This window comes from Panthera leo, chromosome F2 (genome assembly GCF_018350215.1).
Source record: "Panthera leo isolate Ple1 chromosome F2, P.leo_Ple1_pat1.1, whole genome shotgun sequence".
Classification (NCBI taxonomy): domain Eukaryota; kingdom Metazoa; phylum Chordata; class Mammalia; order Carnivora; family Felidae; genus Panthera; species Panthera leo.
In genome coordinates this window covers 45,195,862-45,208,128 of record NC_056695.1, presented here as the reverse complement: position 1 = coordinate 45,208,128, position 12,267 = coordinate 45,195,862, and the positions used below count along the sequence as shown (strand labels likewise).

Sequence of the window (12,267 nt, the reverse complement as noted above, 5' to 3'; positions counted from 1 at the left end):
CCTTTTTGTCTCTTTCTTGAACTCATTAACCATAGTTGTTTTGAAGTTCATGTCTAGTATCAATACACTTTTTCTCCATTGACATTTTCCCCAGACAATCTCTTTACCCAGCAATACAACTGCCAGTGGATGACAGGGCACAGATACACAAAATGAAACTACTGTATCATAGGCAACTGACTTCCTGTCATACTTCCACAAATTCTTCTCAAAGTTAGGATACTTTTTCCTTCTATCATTATCATTATGTAGATATCAAAAGAAATATAGCCAAAAGAATAAAAATAACAAATAACAGCTTATTATGTATATGGCAAATGCAGAAAGCAATACATTGTGTATGGCCTAAAACAAATATTAATCATCCAGGAAGTCCTCACTGACAACAACAATAGTAATTACTATTGTGTTCTTAATATGTGCAAAATCATTCATGTGCATTATCTCATTTATTATTAAAAATAATTCTAAGAGCTAGGTACTGTAAGGGAATACCTCTGTGCCACCCTGACAATCTTCCACAAATCTATGTAGACCACACGAAGGCAAGATGCAACCACAGCAGACCTAAACCTTGGTAGAACATCCCATGACTCTCAGACCATGAGAAGATAGGTGGTCTTGCAAAGAATTTTTTTATTTTTTCTAATGTTTATTCAATTTTGAGAGAGACAGACCATGAGCAGGGGAGGGGCAGAGAAAGACAGGCACAAAATCTGAAGCAGGCTCCAGGCTCTGGGCTGTCAGCATAGCCCGACGCGAGGCTCAAGCCCACGGACTGTGAGATCATGACCTGAGCCACAGTGGGGACACCCAATCAACTGGTCCAGTCTTGCAAAGATCTTCTAAAAAACCACTTCTCACCTTCTTCTCTTGAGGGAGACTGCTAGTAGCATCCCTCATTCAGGTGAGACACAGAGTTTCCACTTACCCCTCTCAGGGTACAGCTGTAGCTATACAACTGCTTAGATGAAGTGTGGAATTGAACTCTTGACAACAGGGTACCCTACCATGTGTGCTGCATGTCATTTTGGCCCTCTAGTTTCAAGGTCGTCCTGAAAGGGACACGGCAAGCTGACACCATTAATGATTTGTTTTTGCTGTCTATATGTAAGTAATAAACCATCTGAATCTACCTAGGCTTGTTGCTTCTTTACTAGCTAGCTGAATCTGTCAGCCCACCTGAAAAATGGTTTTTTTTGTTGTTTTTCAGAAATAAGTTTAGAAATAAAAGCAAAGTGTCATAGTTTGTATATGGACTGACCTCTAGACCCATGCTCTTCAACATTTCTTTATACAGCCTTACCTTGAGATTTAAAAATATGCATATATATGCATATACACATACACACACACAACTTTCTAAGAATTAACAATCATAGTTACATTGCTTTAACATCACCATGGATAAGTATATAAGCACATATTCTTTTACTCAATCACCTTCCTTACAATAGCATAGGACCTACAAATATGCATATATGAGGAAAAAAGTAGTAAACTCCAAAATATACCTTTTCTCCCATAATGACAGGCAACAAATGATCCAACAAGTTGAATTCAGCCATGAAAATAGTACAGGTACATTTGAGGAGAGTAATACTTGTATGTCGGGTAGGAATATATTCCTCCAAAGATGCCACTTCTTCAGGATTCAGCATGGTTTCATTTTCATCCTTAATATCTAAAATGAAATAATACAAATATAATAAAAAATTGTTTTAAATAATTTTTTAAATGATTAACTAACTGGTTCCCAAATTTTAAGGTCAAATTGTATTTTTCTTTTCAACAATGAAACAGTTGAAAAATAACGTTAACTTTAACAAATACAAGTTACATTACTATAGAATATAAATTTATGTCTTTACTATATAAAAATTTACATATTTTATTTTAAGATATTTTTAATATTTTAAAGAAATTTTTAATCTCTTTTGTTAAAAGAATAACAGCTTCTGTTCTTTAAAACACCATTAAGATAATGCAAAAGCAAGCCACAAACAGGGAGAAGATATTTGCTGTAGATAGATAGATGGACTTAGAGCATACTATCAAAGGACTCAGAGCATACTAAAAAATGTCTAATGCAAAACCACATAAAAATCATTAATGAACAATTCAATAGAAAAATAGGTGAAAAAAACATCTGAACAAGCAAAAGATAATATATCCAAATGGACAAAAATTCTATCAAAAGCTAGATAATATCATCAGTTATCAGATAAATGCAAATGGAATAGCATTGCAGACCCATTAGAATGGTTAAAATGAAAAAGACTACTACTAAGTGCTGGCAAGCATGCAGCAAACTTTTTACATAGCCACATAGCAAATATTTTATGTTTGTGGGCCATATAGTGTGTCACAACTACTCAACTCTGCCACTGTAGCACAAAAGCAGCCATAGACAATACATAACTGAATGAGCATGATTATGTCTTAATAAAACTTTACCTATAGAAACTGAATATTAAATTTCACATAGAGTTCATGCGTCATAAAGTGTATTTCTTTTTTTTTTCCAACCATTTAAAACACAAAATCCATTATCAGCTCATCTGTTGCACAAAAAGAGGCAGTAAGTCATAGTTTGCCAGCCCCCAGTAAAGAGCAATTAAAACTCTTCAAACCGCTGATAAGAGCATAAAGTGGTTTAACCACTTGGGAAAACAGTTTGGAATTATCTTCTAAAAGTGAACATATGCAGTCCTTTTACCTAAGTGATTCCACTCTTCCATGCCCAAAAGTACACATTTACCAAAAGGCATGTACTAGAATGTTTGTGGCATCACTATCATAATAACCAAAAACTAGAAACTACTCACCAACATAATGGATAATTAAGTTATAGTATATTCATATAAAGGGATACTATATAACAATGAAATGAATCTCATAATTTAAGCTCAAGCCAGTGACAAAAGATACATACTGTGTGATTCCATTTACATGAATTATAAAATAAGCAAAATAACTAAATCCATGTTAGAAGTAAGAAGAATGGTTTCCCTTGGGGTCAGAGGAGTAACCAGAGGAGAGCACAAAGGGGACTTCTGAAGTGCTGTTAAGTCACCATTTCTTGAACAGTTACACAAATGTGGTTAAGTCTGCAAAATTCACAGAACTATACCCCTACACAATAGTTTAAAAATGGAGAATTAAGTACTTAAGATTAAATACATATGCACTCATATCAAGTAGCTCTTACTTTGCACAGTTCTGATATGTATGAATGAATTTATTATCTTGTTTTAGTTAAAAATGCCAGTTCCCCCCCCCCCAAAAAATAGTTCCACGGTATAATACTGTATATTATCAGTATATACAGTTACCACAGTATAATAACTACTTAAAGTACAAGACTTACTACTAGTTCTTCTTTCCATAAATCATAACATAAAGAAAAAATGTGCATCACGATCAGTGATCAATCATGTCACTTCTTTCAAAGTCTGTCAGGTTTGGTTACTGGTATCTCATACCTGCTATTTAACTATGTATAGACAGCAAAGCATGTAGTTGCATTGCCTCCTTGTTTACCAGTGATAAACCTATGTGACATTTTGCAAAAATGTATAATTTAAACAGAACTGCCAATCAAAGATGAAAGTGCAGCAAAGAAACATACTGGTAACATACAAGGAGTTAGGGAAGAAACAGGTGACTGTGGGAATATCAACAGCATATCATTGGAAAGACTCTTGCTATGTAGCTAGGGGAACTTAGTGAAGACAAACTGATGTTGATGAAGAAAGTGGTTGTGATAAAAAGAATGCAGGTATCTGAAGATGTCCCAGAAGATACCCCTAACAAAACACTTCCCATTAAAGGAACTCTCAGAGGTGTTCACAGCATTGAAAGTGTACAGGAATCTAATCCAAACTTGTAAGTGTAACAATTCGCTAAAATACAGGAAAGATGATTACTCTATATTCTAAATTCTATGACAAGACAAGCACCATTTAAACTACTTTTTTTTTTTTTACAAAGAAAACTGTTTCTTACTATTCTCTTACTATTCTCTTTCCTTTTTTTTTTTCATTTCTATACATTTATACCAATAGTAAGAGAGGTTTTCGTGTTTTGACAGAAATATCCAAAAGTGTGAAACAATTTCAATTTGTACATACACACACACACACACACACACAATCATGTTTTTGAGATGATAAACGGCTTCAGATAAAAATTCATGTTATATATACGTGTGTGTGTGTCTGTATGTGTGTAGGGCATAATTCCGCTGTAGAAGAAACTGCTAATTACAACCTTTCTTTTAGCAACAAAACCCTCTGAACTTTAGTATTGAAACTCCCAGAAACTATACTTTCCAGCCTCTCCTGCTGTTAGCTATAGGGACGTGTTACTAAGTTTTGGTCAATGGGTGACAGAGCCATATTATGAAATGAAACTACATACCTACCATTTTCTCTTGTTCCCCCTTTCCTGTTGATTCAAATTCAATATTGTAATGGTGGGCCAACACTTACCATATAGAGGAGATGTGTCTCAGAGAATGGTAGAATAACAAGACAAAAGGAATTCTGGGTCTAAGACAACCTCCTGGAACAGTTACCCTAATCCACTAGAGCACCTACCAGCTTGGACTTTTACATGAGAAAAACAAATTATGTACTAATTTTTATGCAAACCTAAGTTTTCACTTCTCTGGGATAAATGCCCAAGAGTACAGCTGCTAGGCTATACGGTAGCTGCATGTTTAGTTTTTAAAAGAAACTGCCAAACTGTTTTTAGAAGTGGTTCTATATTATAAATTCCCATCAGGGATGAATGAGTGATCCAGTTTCTTCACATTCTCCCTGACATCTCCCAGTACTATCACTGTTCTTTATTTTAGCCATTCTATACATACTATCCTAACACTTCTAAGAGTGCCTGTAATGGAGTAAGCATTCAAGCAAAGTGCAAGAAATGAATGCATAAACATGTCAAGCACTTAACTATGCACTAGGCACTGTGTTATATGCTATTACATGCACTAAACTTTAAAAGTTGGTCCTATTAGTGTAACATTTAGAATAACAGTAAATTGCAATGACAAAAGTCAAATAAAGAAGTTTGAACAACAGCAAAAGTTTATTTCTTTAACACAACAATCTGAGTCTAAGGGACCAAGAGTTGACATAGTGATACCATGCTACCAAAGACCTAGGTTGATCCCACCTTGTTCTGTCATCCCAGAATGCAGCTTTCATCTCAGGGTCTAAGCTAGCAGCTCCAGCTCCTGCCATTTTAATTTTTTCCAGCCAGAAGGAAGGGGTAAAGGAAAAAAGGCAGGCTTGCACTTTTCCTTTTAAAGTCATGGCCCAAAAACTCACATAAACTTCTGCTCCTATCCTGGTAGCCAGAACCTTGAGGCATAGGACTATACTTGGGATATATGGATATATCATCTTTATTTTTATCATAAAAATTTCTATCATAGAAACTTCTTTTACCATAAAATAGGAGGATAATGGATATTGGGGAGACAATTTAACCATCTCTGTCACAATAATTTAATTAAACTCATTAGAAAGACAGAGAAATGGAAAATCAGTAATGTTCCTTAAATTCCCTAAGGTAAGAAGGAGTCAGAATTCAAACCATAGTCTAACCCCACAAAGGTCCTTTACTATGCTATTATGTCCTACTCTCGAGTGCTGTATTTTAGGAAACTATGATACCTTCATGCCATGTAGAAGAAATTAGGTGTACAGCAAATTCTTTTTTACCAGTAAGACCTCAGTCTCCTTAAATGCTAAATTTGTACATTTAGAGTCCATCTTCATGTCTGTTCCTTAGAATCCAATTAAGGGAAGAAAATTATATTTCAGGAATATATACTGGAAAGAGTACCAAAAAGGTGTGGCAATGAAATACTGACAAATACTGGCAAATAAAGTACTTATACAATTTCTAAATCTTGACCTCTCCCATAACTTCTACACACATGTATATTCTTTAAATTAACTAAAACCATGAAAATCAAATAGGCAAACTACCTAAAAAGTGTAATTTAGCAAAAATAGAACAAATTGGATTATAAAATCATTCAAACCAACAACCAGGAGATTTAAAATTAAGCCAAAAACCAACCTGGTTTTAGTCCACTGTACGGTTCATATTCATGTTCCAATGCACAAACAATCATTTTCAAAATTCGATGCACTGCACTGCTATCCAAACGAAAGTCTACAGGACCTATAACAAGGCTTTTGGTAGACTTCTCCTGAACTACTCCCATATCTTCACTTTTCCCTGAAGAAAAGTCTTGTTGATTTGCAGAACCTATAAAAAGCCAAATCTTACATCAATATTTTAAGCAATCAGATATACCAATTTAAATATTACTCTTTTCTTATCTTTTTAGCTTATAGCTTAATGCCTTAAAACCAATTCTTCATTGGCTGAATACATGGAACACTGACCATATATATTTTTCTCCATACTGATGGGACAGTATTACCATCAAAAAAAAATTGATTCAGATAAAAACTATCCCTGTAATCTATTTAATATTACAAGAAGTGCTATAAAACTCGAACAATCATTCTTAGAAAACTATTCTCTAAAATCTAACTGGCTAATATCCAATAATTCTATACACAATACTATTACGTTGACTGGAAAACATGAGCAAAGGAAGTTGCATTTTACTCTTTTGGAAGTTTCACTGAAAAATAGATTGTTTACAATTACATGTTCACAAGGTACTGTGAGAGTTGTATAGTTGACCATGGAAGTGATCTAGAGGTACTACCTGCTTTAAACTTTTTCCAGAATAAAATTATTATGGCCATGATTCATAGTGCAGAACCCAAGTTCTTCAATCCCTTATCTCCCCATATATTGAGGAGGAACCAGAGGCTATCTTCTAAGAAAAATCTTGGCTCTACCTACAAGTATTTCTCCTTAACATGCACACTCCTTATACTAGAGATTCAGTTTTAATACATAAACCATCTGTTATAAGTGACAACATATGGTAATTTATAAATCTTTTTTTATTTTTTTTTAATGTTTATTTTTGAGAGAGCGAGAGAGAGAAAGAGCATAAGCGGGGGAGGGGCAAAGAGAGAAGGAGATACAGAATCCAAAGGAGCCTCCAGGCTCTGAGCTGTGATGCTGACACAGATCCTGATGCAGGGCTCCAACCCATAAGCCATGAGATCACGACCTGAGCCAAAGCCAGACGCTTAACCACCAGCCACCCAGTAATTTATAATTCTTAAGCCATTCTTAGTTTATTCAAACAAAAATAGGAAAGTAAGGCTTCCCAGCACTAATACCTTTAGAATCTAGAAAGGCCCTATTAAACACAAAAGTTATGTATCTACGCCTTCCAATAACTTTTTCAAGAATACATTTCTGTAATTTTAAACAAAGGAGTTCAGTTCAATCTTTAGTCTCAGTGCCACAGACAAAAAAGAAAAAATTATTCATATATTAAGGTGGACCACACACAGACTTAACTAAATCAAATAAAACATACAAAGTTAATCTTACACATGATACACATATATAATATATATATACATAATAAAAATATAAATACATATAGACAAATAATACTGAGTCACATTAGAAATTAGGTAGAAGGGCACCAGGATGGCTCAATCAGTTGAACATCCAATTCAGCTAAGATCATGATCTCACACATTAATGGATTCAAGCCCCACATCAGGCTTTGCGCTGACAGCTCAGAGCCTGTTTCAGATTCTGTCTCTCTCTCTGCTCCTCCCCCATTAGCACTCTCAAAGTTAAATATTAAAAAAAATTTTTTTAATTAGGAATAAATAACATGCCATTCACATAAAGAATCACTGCCTTCCAGAGCTAAGCCAGGCTTAGCTGTTAGGAAGGGTAACTTGAAGACAACAAAAAAAATTTTGGTTATAAATCACAATATACAAAATCACAGAAAATGTTCTGCGTTGAGTTCCATAAGGGCTATCAGGCTTCCTAAATGAACTTAATATTATCAGAAGACCCTTTTTTTTGGTCATCAAATTGTCTCTAAAGTAATAAAAGCCCATAAGCATCTATTTTTTTTCCAGGTAATACAACTTGATTCCAAGGCAGTTTAAATTTAGATGCCAGTGGCTTGTCTGAAATGTAAAACTGCAACAGGCTTTTTGCTAAATCTTTTCAGCAAAGTATTTACTGAACCCACACTCAATATGTTTGGGTCAATCCAGCCCCCTGAATGTTTGGCTACTCTTATTAAGAGTCAACACAACATCCACGTAGCCCAATGAAAAGAAAGGATTTACCAGTCTCCCTGGGACAGCTAGAAGCAACAGCATCTACACTGCCCCTATCTTCCTATATTTACTTTTATACCTACTGATAGAAAACCATTCTTCTTCCTATTCTGCAAGCTATCAAAACAACTCCACCAAGCATTTGTACTGTCAATGCACACACATTGTCCTCTTTCACTAGAGATTCACCTACTTTCTTCACCCACTGCTTCTCATTTAAGTTTGCTTGTAACTTCTACCTTAGGAGTCTTTTTTTTTCTTTAAGGAAAAAAGAGTCTGTTTTAGCTCTACTCTATGAGCTAGAAAATTAATCCCTACCCAACATAATGCAGGAATCAAGAATCCTTCTATTCCAGCATTCCTTTCAATTAATACCAACACTGTCCCAAGACATCCAGATTCAAATAGGCAATGAACCATGATGCCTCTCTCTCATCCTTTCCCTCAATCCAGTAACGGAAGTATTTCAATTTTACAGTTCTCTAAAATTTTCCTTTTGTAGGTTACATTTTCATCTATCTTTTATTTTAGGTCCATAAAAACATGTGCAATAACTTCCTAAGTTAAAAAAAAAAAACTAGAAAGGCACTAGTCCTAGTAACAAATATTCAAACAGTTATATGAAGAAATATTTCAATTTAGTTTATAAAACACTGAGTGCTTTCAGGCAGCATAACAAAAAACTGTCAGAAGATGCTTATCAGTATCAAGCAGTAGCACAGGAAACTTATTAACTGAATTTTTATTTATATGCCATTTCATAATGTGGGTAAAGTACTAACTGCTACATCATTTATCACAACAAAAATAAATGTAAGTTTTTTGGTACTGCATACTAGTTTCTTGCATTAATTAGAATACTATCATGAATTTAAACACACCAATCAAATCTAGCTTCAAAATTTCAGAATTCACTACAAACGTTGTGAAATTATTGGTTTAATATGCATTTAGATACTTAGATTAAATTTAGGGTACTTTTTTGATAATTTGGACTATACAAACAAATGTCAACTGACACCAAACCAAGCATTTAGGTAAAATATTTCTTTAAACTGTTTAATATTAACCTCTTGTGAGAATTCAAAATACTTTTCTTAGGTTCACTCTACAAATTTCTTGCTTCAAGTAATCAAAGAAAGAAGAAAATCTGAACACAGTAGTTATGAATGCAGGCTGTACAGTCTGACTGGCTGGGTTCAAATCCCACAGAATAGGTGTATAATCTTGACCAAGTTACTTAACTTATCTAGGACTGGCTGTTTTCATCACTTGTAAAATGAAGATAAGGTTATCTACCTTTAGGGTTATTATGAGGACTAAATAAGTTAATACACGTGAAACACTCAAAATAGCACCTTCCATTTAAAACCATTTAATAAATATTCATTACTATTATCACCATCATCACCACCACTGTATTATAAATGAATATAAAACCACAATGAGAAACAAACATAAACACAGTTACCTAAAAGCAGGCAAGGAATAAACAAATTATTTGAATAAATGAATACATTTTTCAAGTACATGCGACATTCACAAATTAACAGTGAAATTTTATCAAAAAACATCCCTGTTTGCATAACTGAGAAAGTAGATGTGTAGTAGGAGACCAAAAACAAGAAGTAATTACCACAAATCTCACAACAGCAGTTTCCTCTGCTGAGGCAGGGAGGAGAATGTGATAAAAAAAAAAAAAAAAAAAAAAAGAAAAGAAAAAGAAAAAAGAACATACAGAATGCATATTGGATACGGACACTGTCCTACTTCCTGGCTTGGTGTGGGGAATACACAGGGGTTTCCTTTATAATTCTTTGCTATTCTGTACATAAATGTATGTTTGTATGTTATGATCTAATAGTTTGTTTTTAAAAAGTTAAGGACTAAGGGACGCCCAAGTGGCTCAGGCAGTTAAGTGACCAACTCTTGATTTTGGCTCAAGTCATGATCCCACGGTTCATGAGTTTGAGCCCCACATCGGGCTCTGCGCTATCAGCACAGAGCCTGTTTCAGATTGTCTCCCTCTCTCTCTGCCTCTCCCCCATTAGCACTCTCTCTCTCTCTCTCTCTCTCTCTCTCTCTCTCTCTCTCAAAAATAACATTAAAAAAATTTTTGTTCAGGGAGCCTGGGTGGCTCAGTCGGTTGAGCGTCTGACTTCGGCTCAAGTCATGATCTCACAGCTAGTGAGTTCAAGCCCTGCGTTGGGCTCTGTGCTGACAGCTCAGAGCCTGGAGCCTGCTTTGGATTCTGTGTCTCCCTCTCTCTCTGCCCCTAACCCACTCACATTCTGTCTCTGTCTCTCTCAAAAATAAACATTAAAAAAATTTTTTTTAATTTAAAAAAATTTTTGTTTTAATTAGGTATAAATAGCATGCCATTCTCATAAAAAACCACTGCCTCCCAGAGCTAAACCAGGCAAACCTCTCTCTGTCTCCCTCTCTAACCCTTCCCCGATTTCTCTCTCTCTCAAAAATAAATAAAAAGTTAAGGACTCAGATATTTATAACATTGTATATACTACTCATGGAAATGGAAAATATGAAAAGTTTAACAGTTAAAAAACTACCAGTTTCTCACACAGACCATATATAAGCACTGTAGCAAATATAAACTGTTTCCACAGTATATGTACAAATAAAATTTTCAGTGCTCAGTTTCCTTCCTTGAAGGACAGCTACTTGATACTCCACCTAACAAGATACCTGATCCACAACACATGCATAAGACTCCATTCTAAGCCAGCAGAAACCTACCATTTTACATTTGGTAAATCCAACACTATAGCAATTTATAAAGTTCTTAGAACACAGACTTCTGAGATGCCCTTTCCTATACACAATTGGCTACTGAACATCTTAGCCTCAATGTCCACAGGTAACTCAAAACACATCTTTACCAAAGCACCTGGTGGCTCAGTCGATTGGGCATCCAACTTTGGCTCAGGTCATGATCTCACAATTCCTGAGTTCAAGCCCCACGTGGGGCTTGCACTTGTCTGCACAGAGCCCACTGCAGGTCCTCTGTCCCCCTCTCTCTGCTCCTTCCCAACTTGTGCTCTCTCAAAAATAAATAAAACATTAAAAGAAAAAAAACCCTTTTTTTTTCCTACAAAAATCCTTTCTTGTTTCTATCTCCCTTAGTGGCTATCCTACCCTCCGAGATCAAAATCAGATACACAATACAAATTTATCTTTAAATAAAGCAATGCAAAGGCAGTGAGTGAAGGTTTTATGCACAGAATTAAATCAATCTGAAACAGTGAGAAGCAGGAAGCCAGTAAAAAAGCGATTAAAATCTAAAGAAAACAGCATATTGGATGAGAGTGGTAACAGTGGAGTTTACAAGAAGTAAATGAAGATAGATTTTTGTAGATGAATGTTGACAAAATGTGTTGATGAAGTGGATGCTAGGAAAGGAGGAGTGTGTCATGAGGATCCCTAGGTTTCTGGCTTGAGGTACCAGAAGATAGAACAATGTTCCAAGATTGAAACTAAAAGAGAAGCAGTAGGTGGTCATAGGGATTTTAATAATTCCATTTGAACGTATTCACTTTTGAAGTATTTGTGAGACACATAAAGAAGTAAAAATGCCACGTATGCATTGGATATTTAATTCTAAACTGAAAGAAGTTTAAACTAAAATTACAAATATGTGCATGAACATATAAAAGGTACTTGGATCCATGGAAAAGAATAAAATAACTTCAGGAAAGAGTTTAGGGAAAAAAGTAAATCCAAGGTTTATCAATGAGAACAACATTTAGAAATCCCTTACAAAAAGAGGAAGCAGAAAATTACTGCTCTTTCCTTACGTTTCCATCTAACAAAACTTCAAGATCCTTCAAGATCAACTTCTCTGTGAAGTCTTGAACCCCACACATAAAAATAGTCACTTTCTGACCTAGACCTCTCTTAGCCCTCCATTTATACTACTGTTCTTAACGTGCTGTATACTATAATCGCTTAAGTTCATAAACACCACCTATTGGTTTCT

At 35.0% G+C, this 12,267-nt stretch overlaps 1 protein-coding gene across 1 annotated transcript in view; it reads right to left on the bottom strand.

The window, feature by feature from the left end:
• The window catches only part of VPS13B (vacuolar protein sorting 13 homolog B), a 795,867-nt gene that overhangs the window by 679,219 nt on the left and 104,381 nt on the right, over positions 1 to 12,267 (bottom strand). Inside the window, 2 exon segments of the mRNA XM_042923372.1 lie at positions 1,515 to 1,684; positions 6,103 to 6,294. Of these exon segments, the coding sequence (XP_042779306.1) occupies positions 1,515 to 1,684; positions 6,103 to 6,294 (362 nt within the window).